Genomic DNA, 17207 nt, shown 5'->3' on the forward strand with positions numbered 1-17207 from the left:
GATTAACCCACACAGGAGAAAGAACATCTGTGAAACCTTGTTTGATATTTATCTCAGCAGCTGGGAAACAATCGGTTGAAAGTGGAAAACATCTATGTGACTGTAAGGGGAAGATCTGGATTATTATGAACTTGGAGAGACGATTTGAACTTTAGAAAAAAGACGGCAGTGGACGGTTGCGAGGAATCCCCAATTTCTTGAAGCATGGGAACCCAAAAAAAAAAATTCTCTAGATGATTTGGCATAACATTCGGTTTGATTGATATATATATATGTGTGTATAATTTGAAATAATGAATGTGATATAATTGGTTTTAATTGGAAAATTAATAAATATATATTTTTTAAAAAAAAAAACAGCAACAATCTACTACGGTTTGCTGTAGAATATGTTCACTATGTACTGAGTCAATTACCAGGGCCACTAGGGACTAATCTATACTAGTGAGTGATAACGTTATAAATGTGTTATAAAAATGTGACACCAGGGGGCACTGTACAGAAGTCAATGGAAAATTGCATTGAGAGCTTTGCATTGAGAGCTATGTAATATTATTTTCTTAGTGCTTTTGTAGATCAGTGTAGATCCAGCCTAGAATTCTGTAGTAAAACATTGTGGATTGTGCAATCACAAAACACAAATTCTGCAATGGGAATATATTAAAGTGAAGAAGTTTTGCAATACAAAAAGTGTTTATTTTGCATGCCTCAAAAAATGTGTGGAATTGCACAGTTGGGTGTTTCTGGCTTTGTGACCTGAATTTGTTAGGAGAATTTTTATTTATTTATTTATTTTTGAAATATGTGGAAAAGAATACAACAGTAAAGGGACACAGGTATTTTAAGGCAGTGGGATGTTCCTCCAAAACTTTATTTCTGAAGCGGCTACTTTAATTAATCATCAAAATAATTAATCATTTTCCAAATTATTATTATTGATAGTTATAAACTCCCGCTATCTTGTGGAAATTAAATTAATTGACCTTCTCTTGCCCTTCTCCCAACATTCTTGATGCAGAGACATTGACTGATCATTCCTGTAGTTATATTTTGGGAGTTCAGATTTTATTTTAAATTGTTAACTAAAAATCTTTTATCTGTTGGCATCCCTGCCAGATGTGCTGAATATATGTTTATTGTCAACTATGGTAGCACCCTTTTCATAAAAAATGAACCAGGCTGTATTCTGCAATTCTAAGGAAGTTATCAGCCAAGGCAGCAGGTGGATGCAGTGGTGAACAGAGAGGGCAGAAGAAAATAACATATAATCCCTTGAATTTTTTCCAAGACAGCTGCACAAACACTGCTGACGTACTTGGGGCAGACAGCTAATAACATGAATATTTGTGACTCGCTTTTTGCCAGAATTCTTTTGTATGCAAATTCATTTCCACAGCATACACCAGGGAACGGGAATAAAAAACCTATAAATTTGAAGTATTATTTGTGAATGCCTTTCATTGCTGTAAAAATTCCTAAAATAAGTAAATCAACAGTTAGACTGATATAACTTCATAAGGGGTTTGACTTTTCTTACTGAATTGTTGCTGTTAATCTTTATCATATTGCCAACAAAATCACTCAAGTGGTTGGTCGGACTAATAAGAATGTTTTCCCCCCTTTAATGTCAGTCTTTCACCTTCATGGCCTTTATTATTATTAATTAAGGCTTATTTATTTATTTATTATTTCTATTTTAAAAATCACTTTGAATTTGTGGGCATACAAGGGTCTGCACCCCTTTTCCAATCATATTTCATGGTTGGTGATGGTGAGGAATTAGGGCGAAATACTACTGAAGCTTTTCCCAATGCCTTGCAGCTGGTGGCTATCATTCTCTTCTTTCGCACGGTTCCTAGAATGACGCTATTTGATTTGGCATTGTCCTGATGAGGGATTTGGCGGCGGCAGGGGGGCTCCCCTAATATCCCTGTTCAGAGTAGCATGGCACCGTCTTGTAGTGTTGCTCTTGGAGGCTTGGGCGACTGGCAGCTGCAGGAAGAGCTCTGGTCCTAGGTAGTGAATTTAGCTCCAGTCCCCACCTGCCTCTCTCCAAAGCAGGGGTCAGCAACCTTTTCCAGCTGTGGGCCGGTCCACCATCCCTCAGACCTTGTGGGGGGCCGGACTATTTTTTTTGGGGGGGGGGAATGAACGAATTCCTATGCCCCGCAAATAACCCAGAGATGCATTTTAAATAAAAGGACACATTCTACTCATGTAAAACACGCTGACCGCCCGTGGGCATAGCTGCCAAGTCTCCCGTATTCCCCGAGAAATCCCCGTTTTTCCAGCTGTTCCTAGCTGAAAAAAATGGATTTTTTTGTTTTTCCCCGGTTTATTCTGGTGCGACGGCCATTTTGGAACTGGGCGGAGCATGCTCAGAAGCGACTTTTGATGATGCTCTGCCCAGTTCCAAAATGGCTGCAGTGTGACTTCTGGCGCGGCGGCCATTTTAGAACTGGGCAAAGCAGCATCAAAAGTCACTTCTGAGCATGCTCCGCCCAGTTCCAAAATGGCGGCAGCGCTACTTCCGGTCTGCTACTTCCGCCCGGTCCCTTATTTCTCCGACAGCAACTTGGCAGGTATGCCCGTTGGCCGGATTGAGAAGGCGATTGGGCCGCATCTGGCCCACTGGCCTTAGGTTGCCTACCCCTGCTCCAAAGTGGTGCAAATGCACAGATGTTTTAGCTTTTATATTTTGGGAGAAATTGCTTTCGCTTTCAAAGGTGGCCACATCAAGTTCGGCACCATAGTGGAGGGCAAAGGCTGAAGGGTCCTCTGTTCCCACAGAATAAGCTGTGTTGAGGGCAGAACTGTATAGTTAAGGTCATGTCTAGTTTGGCTCTGCTTTACATCTGGTGGGAATAAAAGGTTATCTTAAAAGTGTGAAGAGTGGTCAGCATATATGTGGGACTGAAAAGCAGTTCTGCTTATTGAATTCTATATTGGATTAGATTGTTTTTTATTTTAAAAAATCTGGCAGAGGTGTGCTCTAAACAAGCTACCGTAACTGTGTATAATGAAAGGATGAATGTTAAGGTCAGGTAGTTGAGACAGCAAAAATTACACCTTGACTTTCTGCCTAGACTAAAATTTACACAAACTCAAAATGGATCAGGTTTCTTTTTTCTTTTAATTAAACATTTTGAGAGCAACCTGGCAATACGTTCTGAAACAAGTGAGGTAGTTATTATGCATAATACATGAATGTGTCACCTAGTTAATCTATGCGATTTCCCAAGCCCTGAGCGTCTTCATCTCAGAATAACTCGGCTGATCTATTGCATCAGCCTACATTCTGACATAAACAGACCAAAGTAACGGAAGAGGTTGGGTTGCTTTTACCATCAGTGCATATTGAGAACTAACCTAAGGTTACCAGACATCCCCGTTTCCTGGGGACAGTCACCGGATTTACAAATCGGTCCCCATACAAAATCCATTGAAGCTGAAAAGTGTCCCTGGATTCATCAGGGAAAAAATCTGGTAACCTTAAACTAATTTATGAAGGAAAAAGTTGTAATGTGTAGAGTTCAGAGGACAAAAATAGCATCGGTAAACAATATATTTCTGAGATAACTATTGAAAAAGTATTGGTGCTAAGAACATATCAAGAAAATGGCTTTAAAACACCTTATGGCATTCTGCCTGTAAAACTATGTAGGCCCAGCCCTGACCTGAACCTAGCCAATCTATAGCACATTGATTATGGAATTCATCGCTGTTTGATGTGGTGGCCATTCCCTGAGATAGCTTTAAAATGGGACAATGACTGGATAGTACCTCTAAATTCAGAAGCAGAATGCCTGTGAATACCAGTGGCTAGGGAACACAAGCATCTGGTTGGCATTAGGAAACAGGTGGACAAAATAAACCCTTGCTGTGTTCTAGCAGGGCTCTCCTTTTGTTCATAGCTGAGAGATCATTTGAGAATGCTATGATACTGCTCTGAGCAACTCAAAGGACACATTGCACAAATAAGTTCATACTTAGCTTTTTAATGCTTTTAGAAATGTGAGTCTTTGTACTGTTGGGTAGTAACATATCTTGGTTACATGATGCTAATACTGCAGGGGTCCCCAAACTTACCCAGCTGCGGGTTAATAGTACTTAACGGTATATTAAAATATCTGTCTATTCCTATAGGCATGGAACCCGTTGTGCTGGAGAAGTAGCAGCTACTGCAAACAACTCACACTGTATAGTTGGGATTGCATATAATGCCAGAATCGGAGGTAAGTGTAACTGTTGTCTGTGATTAATGTAAAAACCTAAGAGCAGAATCATAAGTGTGCTTGCTCAGAAATAATCCAGACAAGGGAGAGAAAACACTCTAAAGCAAGACACAGTGCAGCCAATCGATGGCATAAGGCTGCTGCCTCAGGCAGTGGAAGCCTTCAAGGTGGGGCCCCACCTGCCCCACCAATTTTGGGTGAGATTTAGCGGTGTGTGAGAAAACTCACCTGAAATCAGTGCTGATGCTGTCAGTGGAGGTGGTGGAGACCGGGGGGGGCGGGGCGGGCAGGGCAGCGCTTCCTGTTTCATCTCAAGTGGTGAAAGGGGACATGACATCCCTGGCTAGACATGCGATTTGTTCAAGGTGTATTTTGGATGGGGGGGAAATACATCCTCAGGGGCCCAGAGGCAGGGTCAAGCACCCACCTCAGGCAGCGGAAGTGCAAGAGGTGGCACTGTGCCCGCTCCACTGCTTCTACTGTCAATGAGGGATGTGCTCCAACACGCGGTGTTGCTGCTCATTTCCCTGCCCTCAGATGGAGAAGCCAAGGGGCAATGCTTTGAGGAGTACCCCAGATCCTGCCAAGTTCAGCAGGAGCCAAGGCATTCCTTTGCCCCTTCTTGCCACTCCACTCTCCCACCAGGCAGGGGGTGGGGAGAGAAACCGAGCGGCAAAGCTTTGAGGAGCACTCTGGCTCCCACCACCTTCGATGAGAGGTGGGGTGCAGTGGCAGTGGTGGCCATGGTGGGCACACAGGTGGCAAAACGGGATGGGCTACACTTGGTCAGGGACACTGTTTCTAGAAGCACATCTCAAATGCAAAACCTATGATAATGTTGTTATAATATATCATTATAGGCTACCAACTATTGTTGGAAATTAGTTCTTTGGCAAGATGGATTGTTGACATGGCCCATTGAGGCAGTTTCCGCTAGTACATGGCTTCAATCCACACATACTAAACCAACCGATCTATGGCTTAGCACGAATGAGCATATGTCCAGTTTCCCTGAGTGAAGGATGGAGCTACTCCGCCTTTGATCTAGCTGCTGCCATACCATCCACACATGGCTAAGTAATGGTTTGCCTTAGCATTACATGAGAGCTGGATTAATGTTTGCCTGTGTTGTTTTTTTACAGCCCTAATCCATCCAGATGTTTTAACAGCTACATTTTTGCTTTGTTGCTGTTTTTGAAGTTACAGTGGAATTTAAATTATTTGTTATTTGCTAGGCTGAATCTCAGTTAGAAGACAATTTCTTAGTTATGGTACTTACAACAATTTCTGTTGCTTAAGTGGGCCTAAAAGTCAATGTTATGGGACATGCCTGGCTGCCATTAAAAATAGCAATCCTGCATCTCCTCCTATAATTCCCAAGGCTACAACATTGTGTCACAAGTAGTTATCATACCCTATGCTTCCTCACTTCCATAACAACAGTCAACAAAGTGAAACAGGAGCATGAAATCACATTGTCATGGGTTTTTTTATGTTGCGTGTCAAGACCCAGCAACCACCCCCTCAAGAAGGAATAAAACACTAGGACACAGGATATAAGGTTAATGTTATTGGGCAAATTTAGGCCACAACTTTATTGGTTACAGAATGTGAGCGGTATTGGCTTAGGCATTGAGTAGACCAGGCTATATCTGACTCCTGCCTGTTGTGCAGGTAGTCTGGTAGGGTAAAACCCGGTAGGTTGTTGATGCAAACCAACTCGAGCTCACCCCTGGGTTCCCGGAAGGGTCGTGGCATGGCCCTAGCCCCACCCCGGGCTTCAGACAAGATCCACACCCCCGGATTCCTTTAACGGAATACACCTACGCATGGAGGGGCAAGCGATGGCCAGGCCTCCCCTCCCCCATCAGGATGTCACCCAATGCCTAACCGCAAAACCTTACAAAGTTGTGACGATTGCTACGTGGTAGGTGAAAACCAAATGGCCTGAGCCAATTTGCCAAGTGGAAAAATTCCTACCAGGCCCCTCAACAGCGACCAACCGAGGTCCATAGCAAGGCCAATAAAAAACAAACTAAACCTGCAAATAGGGGGGGAGGGGGAAGATTAAGAGCGCGAGCCAAGAGGGAGCCTCTCAGCTCACGTGGCAGCTTAAACAGTGCCCAGCCATGCCCCCCCCCCAGCCATCCGATTGGCTGGCCGATGATGACATGGCCTGGATCTCCCTGGGTGGTGCTGAACAACATCCACGCCCCCCAGAGGGGAAGGAGCGGTCACGTGATTCACCGAAACTCCTCCCTGTCGGCCGGCAGAGTGGATTTACAGGAGAACAGGATATGCAGACTGCACATCCTCTTGGTATCTAAAGAAGTGTGCATGCACACGAAAGCTCATACCAATGACAAACTTAGTTGGTCTCTAAGGTGCTACTAGAAGGAATTTTTTAAATTTTGCACATCCTCTGTAATTTATAGTACCAGCCTACCGTTCTTGGGTTAAATTCAGTAATTTTAAGTGAAATTCTGTATTTCAAGATTTTCAGGTGTTTTTTTTTTTTTTCCTTCGTTATTTGGCTCAGTAATGGCACTTTAATCTTAGTATTTCAGCTAAAGGAAGAAAATAGCATTGTTGTATCTAGCTAAGTTCTACATTGAGTAGACCCATTGAAATTAATGGACTTAAGTTACTCAAATCTATAAATTTCAGCAGGTCTGCTCATGGTATGACAAATGTTGAATACAACCCATTTTATGAATAACAATAATCTGTTAAAACCTGTGAACAAACTTGTGCTTGATGTTGCCAGAACCAGATTTCACAGTCTCAAGCTTAAGTGGCTGATAGACAATTAAGATTTTCCTGCTACCAGAAACCCAAAATGTTTTGAAGAATGGTCTATTGTTGGAAAAATAAACAGTATGTTGGAGATTGTCAGGGTATAACTATTTGAAATATTCAATAAAGAATCTTTTAGCACCTTAAAAAATAGCAATTAATAAAATATTATCAGAGGCTACAGTTATTTTATTTACTCTTTTTATATAACAGCCCATAACTGGAGATCCCCAGGAAGCTCACAAAGGAGAAAGAAAAATAACACGATAACATATTAATTAAAAATCGGAAACACAAAACACAATTTAAAACTTAACATAAGAGGCTTATGTGTTATTCAAAAGGCCCAAGTGAACAGAAAAGTCTTCACCTTGTGCTGAAAAGACCAACAGGATTGTGCCAGGCAATCCAGTTAAAGAATGTCAAACTGTAGGCAAACAATAGCAACTACTTCACCAAAGTGCACATGATTTGCCAGCATCATTTTCCTGCATCTCCACTTACAGCTTTTCTAGTCTGAATGCTTGGAAGGAACTTTTCTTGGGTCCTTGGCCTGCTACTGCTGACAGACCAGACTTAGTGTGACTAAGCAGCTTCCTATATTCATAACTTCTACAACTGATTAACTTGCTTGCTCTGATTATTTACATCCTTAAGATAAAAGTAAAGGGATTGCGACCTGAATTAATGTTTGTTCTTTTTCATAAAGTAAATTTCACAGTAAGATCAGTATTTGGACAAGTGTGATCTCGCAAAGCATGAGCAGTTTTGTTTCAAATCAATTGGGGGGGGGGGGCTTTTTCAATAGAATAGCCAGGCTTGGGTTAAGAACTGAATAAACACTCAAGCTAATTCATAGCAAAGATGGGAACAAAGCTGTTATGTTTCATAATTAAAAGATGCTAATTTGGTTTATAAATAGAAACATACTTATTAAATGAGAAAATAGCTACGCTTACTGCAGGTTGTCAAGACATGGGATGCTGTCTGGTTTAAGTTGAATCTGCTCTGACAGAATAATAGAAACTGCATTTTAGAAAATAATATTGAGAATCCTCAGGTCATATTAGATCCAAATATGATGCCATTCTTTGAATGAAGGCACGTTTTATATAAGAAATAAAACGGATTCAGGTATGGTTCTCCAAGCCTCTCCGTCTGCTTCTCTATGTAAATAATCTCCTGGCAGTGTGCAGTATTCTCCAGTGTCAAATGCCATCCTCCACCTGCCAGCTGAGTTCCTAGGGTGTGTCCCATCACTGTCTGAAGTCCAGAGGGAAAGGCCTTTTTGGAAGAGACACCTACACAGCCTTTGGACTGTGTAGCTCCTTCCCTGCCTGCTTTTAAGTGTCAGGTCTGTTTAAGCAAGCCTATGACCCAGATACTGGCTGGATGGTCTGGCACTTCTTCTGCTGATGCTTTATATATATATATAATATATATATATATAATTAATATATATAGTAATTACTCTTACGTGATCTATTGTATTGTATTTTAAGAATTGTGAGGAGCCTTACATCCCCTCTATAGATAAAAAGGCAAGGGATACATTTAGTAAATAAATAAATGTCTCAAAGACAAAGAAACTGGAATTCTGTGGGTATATATAAATGTGGAGAAGGTGCCCATTTCTGAAGTGTATGCTAAATTGCAGCAATACAGAGAGGTCTGTTCTTGAATTATTGGTTGCTGTTAGTTTATCCTTGGTTACTGACTAGTTTTGCTATGGAGTGAAGACATTACACAGAGTGTAATAAAAAGGCTGCGAAGAGCCATGTGTTTGTTAATAAACATGGAATGCCTTTCCTGATGAATCTTCAACTGAGAGTCTTCTCCACATCCCTTTTTGGAGGGCAAGGGGGAGGCATGGAAGAAGAAATAGGTGGTTAAATATGTGGTTAGTTTTTTGGAAACCTTTTGTGTAGCAAGTGACTAACAAGTTTAATAAATAGTAGTAGCAATAATAATAATAATAAATAAGGTCAAGAAACCATATGGTTAAAAAACCTTCCCATATAGTAAATATATATGTCTAACACTGTTCTAAACTGGTAATCCACACATATCCCAGGGTGGCATAGAATAACAACAACACAATGTAATGCAATACAAGCAAAACATACCACACCATAGGCCACTTCTTTTTGTGAACACACTACAGCAGGTGACACCACTCAAATAAGGGCCTCAGTGGAATTCACCTTATATTTATCTTTGCTTCAAGAATGAATCAAGCTAAATATTAAAACCTGAAGATCTGTTAGCGGTTCTTTGCATTTCTTACAAATGTTAATTGCACTGAAAACATATGATGCCTTTATGGTTGTAGTGCAGTACTGGGAGAAGAATTTGTAAGTTTAAAATAGATCAGCTATACTACACAATAAAAACCCCTCTCAGTTTACAAACCTGTGTCACTTTTATGACCCAAATGCTGCAATCCTAAACCCACATAACTGGGAATAAGTCCCATTGAGCTCAGTTGAATTTACTTCTGAGTGGACATAGTTAGGATTGAACATAGTGGGACTTACTTCTGAGTAAACATGGATAGGATCTGTGAACAATAGACACAGATACATGAAAGGAAAGGAAACACACAGCAAACAGAACAAACATCCTCACACTTGCATACACGCAAGGCTGGTGTCAGGAGTTGGCATTGTGGGGCAGCCTCCTAGCCTTGGGCTGCTTGAAAGGATTGGTTCCACCCTTCTTGCTTTCTCTCCCCTGTACTGTGCCATGCCACCAACAGTGTCGCATATACTACAGCTAGCAGCTGGTGATATTAACTAGCCTTCCCAAGCAGGCAAGTGAACAGTAATGTCTGTCCATAGATGGAGGGTAAGGAAACAAGTGGTAGCTGCTGCTCCAGTCTTAGTGAGCAGCAACGGTAGCTAAGTGCTGTTCACTTGCTTTCTCCCTTCCTCTGGGGGCAGCTGCTGGGGTGCCTCCTGGCATCAGTCATCATCACCCACCTGCCTAGGGTGTGGAGGGTGAGTGGCAGGAGCAAACAACGGGGTCAGGGGCACTGCCTGCCCTCTGTCTGGTGGAGGAAGAGGAGGAAACTCCAGCATCACCTTGGTGACAGTGAGGCAGGTCATGGGGAGACATTGCAGAGAGCACCTCTCCCCCCCAAAAAAAAATCTTGTAAATTTTTATTGTTATAGAATTTTTCACATTTTGATATTCATCACATTTGCTTTAGTATGTTGTTGTTAGTTGCTTTGGGCTTCGTTTTGCAAGGGAAAGCAGGGCACCAATATGAAATGAAAATGAGAGGAGAGAGAAATAGAAAATCTGGACCTAGCCCTGTGTACACATACATAAGATGCATGTACATAAGAGGAAACAAAACCTCACACCGTGAGAAGGAACTAAATGGGCCCACTTCTCACTGCCACTACTCTCCCTGCTTCTTTCACCACTAACAATGGTCTTTGTGCCAAGGCCTGAGTGTGCCCTGCTGAGATTGAGAATATGCCATTTGTGTCACCGTGAAGAGAGCTTTTCCAGGTTCTGCCACAGAGAAATAATTCCACAATCATAACTTCCTGGTTTAGCTCTCCAGGTGGGATTTGAATGGCAGTGGGGTGAAATGGTGGAGGTAACAGTAGTCATACCTGCCAAATCAGAGAAATAAGGGACCGGGTGGAAATAGCAGACCGGAAGTAGCGCTGCCGCCATTTTGGAACTGGGCGGAGCATGCTCAGAAGTGATTTTTGATACTGCTTTGCCCAGTTCCAAAATGGCCGCCGTGTCAGAAGTCGCACGGCAGCCATTTTGGAACTGGGCAAAGCAGCATCAAAAGTCAGAATAAACCGGGGGGAAACAAAAAAATCCATTTTTTCAGCTAGGAACAGCTGGGAAAACGGGGATTTCCTGGGGAAAACGGGAGACTTGGCAGCTATGAACAGTAGTTACCTAGTGGGATGTGCTGTAGACACTGCCAGCAACAGGAGATCACCTTCCATATTAGCAGGGAGATTTCAGCAGAAGGCATTCTGGTGATTCAGGACTCATCAGCTCCCCCCCCCCCTTTGAACAGTCTCTTTAGCTAGCAGTGTGCTGGCTTCCCTCTCCACTTATCCTTCCTTTCAGATGGATGATTGGCATGTTCATCGTGAACTGAGGCCAATTAAAAATGTATTATAATTTGTTTCCACACCATTACTTTCCGGAAAAACCCTTTTTTATTTTTTTTAAAAAAATATGTTTTGTTTGAAAATGGCCATTTAAAAAACATTAAATAGATTTGATCCGATGAAAACAAGTAATCCAAAGACTTCATTTGAGCATTAAAATGCTCAAATGCAATTTATCTTTGGTTTATTTTGTTTATTAATAAAATGAAAAACACATTGTCAAGCAGAACATGAAATACAAACAATAACAAAGCTTTTTGGCCGAAAGTATGTTTGAGTCAGTTAAAAACACCAGCCATTCCCCCCCCCCCAAAAAAAACCCCAATGTGCTTCAATATGTCCATTGTCATACAATTTGCCATTTTTCTTTTCAAGGAGTACGGATGCTAGATGGTGATGTTACAGACATGGTAGAAGCAAAATCACTTAGCCTCAATCCCCAGCACATACACATCTACAGTGCTAGCTGGGGTCCCGATGATGATGGGAAGACAGTTGATGGACCTGCTTCTTTAACGCGCCAGGCCTTTGAGAATGGCGTCAGAACGGTATGTTTGTACACACACATCCTCTATTTGTGCATTTGGAAAAGAAGAAAAATAAAGTAATATAGTAAGCTTTTTTTATATTTAAAAGGATAATGAAAAATAGATAATGTGGTACATTTTATGGTACCAGGTTTTGCTGAAACCAGGGGTAGGAGGAATCCATTGGTTCTGTTCCATAATTTCCCTCAGCTAATTACTGAGAAATCCAGACGTTATGAAGTACAAATGAATTGCACACTGATTACATAGTCAGCATTCCAGAAACTACCCTGTTTCTCCGAAAATAAGACGTAGCCATAAAATAAGCCGTCACAGGATTTTTAAGCATTCAAGGAATATAAGCCATTCCCCGAAAATAAGACATAGTGATAGGCGCAGCAGCAATGCCGGCTGTGGCAGGAGGAGGAGGGGGAAAAATAAGACATCCCCTGAAAAAAAAAAGCCATGGTGTGTTTTTTTGAGGAAAAATAAATATAAGACGGTGTCTTATTTTCGGAGAAACACGGTAGAGGCCTCTGAGCATGCCCAGGCAGCTTGGCATCATAGGAAATTAGAGTGACCTTGTTCAAAATAATCCAATGTTAGGAGAAGTACCTGCAATTAAAAATATTTGGCAGCTTGCCTGTCAGAGATTGGGTCCTCCATGTTCCTCTGGCCGAATCATCTTGGAGGAAAGAAGGTCTGATGCCTCTTGTTCAAGCACCACTGTAGGCCTGAGTGTCTCTCAGCACATTTCCTTTAATTCTGAAAGACCCAGCATGCATGGCAGCATGTGTTGTGTAATTAAGAACACCAAATATTAAACTCTGGTTCATATTCCCATGTAGCATTGTGGGAAGGGAAGAAACTCCATGTTTTTTAGGAAAGCAAGCTGGCCTCTTAAAATGACGTCTTCTCCCCCCCCCCCCAATCCTGTCTCTAAGAGGGTGATTTAATTGCCTAGGCTGTAAAAAGGCCAGAGCTGTTGTCTGATTACCACTGAAAGGAGAGACCTGGGGTAATTGGGAGGATGTGGAATGGGTTAGGAAAGATCTCCACCTCTCCATCTTGGGTGCCTGGTATATGTCAATCGGACATGGGGAAAAATAGGGAGTTTCCCTCCATTATTTCGAAGTCTATTATGTGTGTGGACCATGAGTTATGATTCACCCATATTCCTATTGGTAACTTTAAACTGGAGCCCAATGAGGATTGGCTATCGATCAAAAAACCCCTCGGTGTAAATGTGTATAAAGACACCTGGCTTTGAGATTTAAAATTGCAATTTGCAACTTGCAACTTTGCCAGAGCAACATCACATCATGCTGTTTGCCAGGGTGAGGTGCCTGAGGGCACTTTACCACTTTGAAACCAGCTTCTGACTTCTTGTGACTTCTTGCTGTGCTCCTGAAGTGCTAATGGTTTGTATGAACTTACCGGTAGATAGAAATACTAAATACCGTTCTTATTTTATGTTTGTAACTTTTTAAGGAAATGTGCATTGTTTTAAACTGTCTTGATTTTATAATAAATCCTGGAAAAGGATTTCTGCTTTTCTGTTCTTTGGGGCTTTGCTGAGGGGAAAGCTAAACTCAGTTCCTAAGCTGCTTAGTCACCTACCCTATCGTATCTGTGGTACGATAAAGTACGCAGTGCTAAGTGCACCTGGTAAAGGTGGGAGTGGACTTCATTGGCTCCTGCCCTATGGTCACTTATGGCATGAGGAAGTGGTGGCAAAACTACCTGCTTGGTTTCTGTGTTTTGTACACGGGTCTGTATTCCCATCCCGCTCACACAGTTCCAGTCTGGATAGAGAAGGACAAGGTGTGAGGGGCAGGGAGTGCCGGATCCTAACATGGTGGCAGCAGTGGGATTGAACTCCTCCGAGCAAAGCTACATTTGTGAGTGTGCACATATTTCTTTTGAGGTTACAGGTGTTTGTTAAGAAATTAGTTAGTCAGGAATGGCAGAAGGCATAGACCCCACACAGACACTGTTGACTGTTGACCAGTGGGGACCAACGGAGCATTCCAGTCTCCACTCCTGTTTGACGGAGGTGCCAGCCAGAGCTGGTTCGAAAGGTGCCTCCTCCCCCCTGTTCTCGGATGAGGAGGGGGAAGTTACAAGTCTTCACCAACTGAGAGGGTTGCAAGTGAAGGCTGAGGAGCGGGTGCAGAGGCGTTTCCGACACCTTACTGCTGAGGAGGCCAGAGTTACTTCCAGCTACCCGAGGGGAGCCTACATCGTAAACTCTGGGCCGGGGGTGAGTCTGAGAGAGATGGGACAGTCGCCTCATAGAGAATGGGCACCGGAGGGGCCCTTGGAGTTTTCTGCGGGTTGAGAGCGACGCCGTCATGCTGCTGAAGCCCGACCTGTTAGCCGGGAGGAATATGCCTACAGGGAGCTGCCTAGACGCCCGAGGGAAGGCTGTGGAGTCCCTGTGAGTGGCTACAGAGAGCCGGCGCATTATCCCAGAGAAAGTTGCGGACCTGAGTTCCATTGGCTGACCAGCCCACCCAGAGTCTGTTCACCGGAGGGTTACTGGGAACCTAGGAGGCCGCCTCACCAATAAGAGGAAGACAACTATCTACGGCGTCCCAGGACCCTGCATGTCTATGAGGAAGAGGCAAGGCGTCTGGAGACCCAAGCACTGATCTACCATTCTGCTCAGGAGTATTACGAGGGGGAGCCATGTGGCGAGGCCCCAAGACGTGCAACTCGTGAGTTGTCCCTCAGAGATTTTAATATCTGATTATTCCCTGTATATAAACCACCCATGGATGTCTTAAGCTTCCTCAGTTTGTTCAAACTGACTTGTAAAGAGCTTGAGGTGCCTAAGAGACTGTATATGTCTATTTTGTTGGTTTCTGGGGAATTAGCTGACCTAATGGGCCAGATCCCGTTAACGCATGCTATGAACTTTGAACGTTGTCATGAACATTTGAAGGGAAGCTTTACATGAGTACTGGTAGCTGCTTGTATAAAGGCTTCCTCATGGCTGGGACTCTGTAATCAGAAATTCTCATAGTGTTGAAGGCTACACGCAAGCAGTCACTCACACATAGACCCCCTTCCCATAGACATCTGTGCCTATATGTGGCTATCCCTGGGGCAGAGCAGGGCATACTTGATGCCAGGGTCACAGCCCTGCACCTCAGTAATTCTATGGCGACCTATTCATGTGCGTAGTGCTTGAAAGGGCTTACATGTGGGGCATGAAGGATGGAAGTAAAAACAAATGGATATAAAATCTCAGATAAAACTGGCAGGGCTGGGGGCTCCCTTTCATTGTAGTGTTTCAAAACAATAATGCTCTCTATTCATACACTTGCAAACTCAAATGAATGGAGTAACCATGATTGGGAAGTGATTAACTTGCTGAATTTCAACATCATGTTTATATTTTAAAGGCACAGAGATTGCAAGCTCCCTTTGTTGCAGCAATCTGAAATCATCGTACCTTCTGTTCAAAAGAGCAGAAAGCAAGTTAGTTAAGTTTTTAAATTTTGAGAATCCTGTGGTTTTTTGGGGGGGACCAATCCTATGCTTTTAGAAATCTGCATTTCAGGCAAAGATTCAACAGGTACCATTTTTCTTCATGACTCTACAGCAATTGGAATTGTTACTTTGGAAGTTCATTACTTAAGCCAGTGGTGGGGAACTTTATATATATTATCAGGGGATTGTTGCAGCTACTTCCAAGTAAAGACGCTCCAGTCCGTTCTGTCTTTAAGGGTTTTATGGTGCATACTATTCACAGTGCAGAGATGGCAGAAAACATGACCTCCTAGTCACTCACAGAATCCGGCAATGGCATCCTTCTGCTCCGGGGCCAGCATAATAACTTGGGGACCCCGAAAGGCCGCCCCCTAAACCTGTGTTTGGGTGCGCGCCTCAATTCGGGTGCCGAAAGCGGTTGTGCTCCCTCTTCCACTTGTTGGCTAGGGCAGTGCAGGGGCTCTGATACATCGCTGAGCTGTCCCTCCTCCATTCCGCTTCACTCCTCATTCCCCCCACCTGACCCGCTGCTTTCTCTCTCGCTGGGTAAAGTGCTGGTCAGGATGATGACATATATATATATATATATATATATATATATATATATATATATATATGATTTTACAATTTAACATTCAACATATTTATCATATAAAAGAAATGTGGTGGGAACTTTTGGCCCTCAAGATGTTGAAAGACTCTTATCTCCAGTCAACCACAGCCAACGTTGCCAGTATACAGGGATGTTTGAATACTTAGTCCAACAACATCTGGAGGTTCCCAGTTCCACATACCTCACCCAGCCAAACATAATCTATAATGCTAAAGTACATATCCCAACACATATTTATCGAGGCGTTTGCTATTCCTGTTGAAACCAGTGGGCTAAGGCACAACTAACTCTGCGTGGTCTTGGAATGCAAGTCTCTTAAAGCTTTATCTTTTCAATTCCTTTTCTGGCCAAGTAAGCACTTCTCTTTGTGTTCCTTCTAGCTTAAACTGACTAATCCAACTCCCTTTTTACTGTATCTTTGGAAAGCCATGCAATATGAATTGGGCTTCATGTTCCTTTAAATTCTGCCAGCTGGATTGTAATACTTGGATTGTAAAAGGAGGCAGGAGCAGTGTTTTCTAAAAATATTATTTTTGTATAATTTATTTGTATATTAAAAATTAAACTCATACAGTATTGACACACTATTACACATGAATACCCAGAAGCAAGCCAAACTGAGTTCAATAGCTCCTAGGTAAATGTGTATAAGTGGGTTTGCGGTTTAGACGGCAATTCTGGGCACATTTACCCCTTGCACAGGACTGCACTGTAAATTCAGATTTTAAACTTATCTCCATCTCCATACTCATCAATTGATCAACTGCTTTTTTTCTCTTAATCTTATTTAAAACAAAGATAAAACAACTACATACAAACAGAGAATCATCTCCGAATACTTCACAGAGCTTTGTCAAAGTGTGTATGCTAAAATCATCACAAATCTTAACAAACACCAAATGATACATAATAACCTCCATCACTTGAACTATTGTCCACAACTAAAAATATATGTATTGTATTTATTTCATAGATGTATATTCCACCTGCCTTCCATAATTAAATTCCTTGTGTTGTCCATTAGGTCCTTAGGTAATCTCCCTTTCAGGCAATAACTCAGACCTTCTCAGCTTCAGCCCTTTAACTGCTCATTCCATCCTGAACTTTAGAAATCTTTCCAGAAATGATGCATTTTGGATGAAGCATTAATGCATGGATATATTAATGCATCCATTGTTTTATTATTCACTCATTGTTACTTCATTACTCATTCTTTATATATAGCAGATCTGAGAAGGAACCAACACATTTCATTCCAGATCTTGCACTTGGGCTGGTGCAAGACCTGGTGCTGCCTGAGGTGAGCCACTGCCACACCCCCACCCCCACCATTCACGACTAGAAATTTTTCACCACCACTATTAGGAGGCAGGAGAGCCCTTGATTCGCA

The 17207-nt window shown here is 42.4% G+C and overlaps 1 protein-coding gene across 5 annotated transcripts in view; it reads left to right on the forward strand.

Annotated features, from left to right (window-relative positions):
• PCSK5 (proprotein convertase subtilisin/kexin type 5) overlaps nucleotides 1-17207 on the forward strand; it is a 225280-nt gene that overhangs the window by 74600 nt on the left and 133473 nt on the right. For all 5 annotated transcript variants that reach the window (XM_060280059.1, XM_035099988.2, XM_060280061.1 and 2 more), the window contains 2 exons: nucleotides 4147-4235; nucleotides 11555-11727. In XM_060280059.1, the coding sequence (XP_060136042.1) occupies nucleotides 4147-4235; nucleotides 11555-11727 (262 nt within the window). The remainder of the gene's footprint in view (nucleotides 1-4146; nucleotides 4236-11554; nucleotides 11728-17207) is intronic.

Source organism: Zootoca vivipara, chromosome 11 (assembly GCF_963506605.1).
Source record: "Zootoca vivipara chromosome 11, rZooViv1.1, whole genome shotgun sequence".
Lineage (NCBI taxonomy): Eukaryota > Metazoa > Chordata > Lepidosauria > Squamata > Lacertidae > Zootoca > Zootoca vivipara.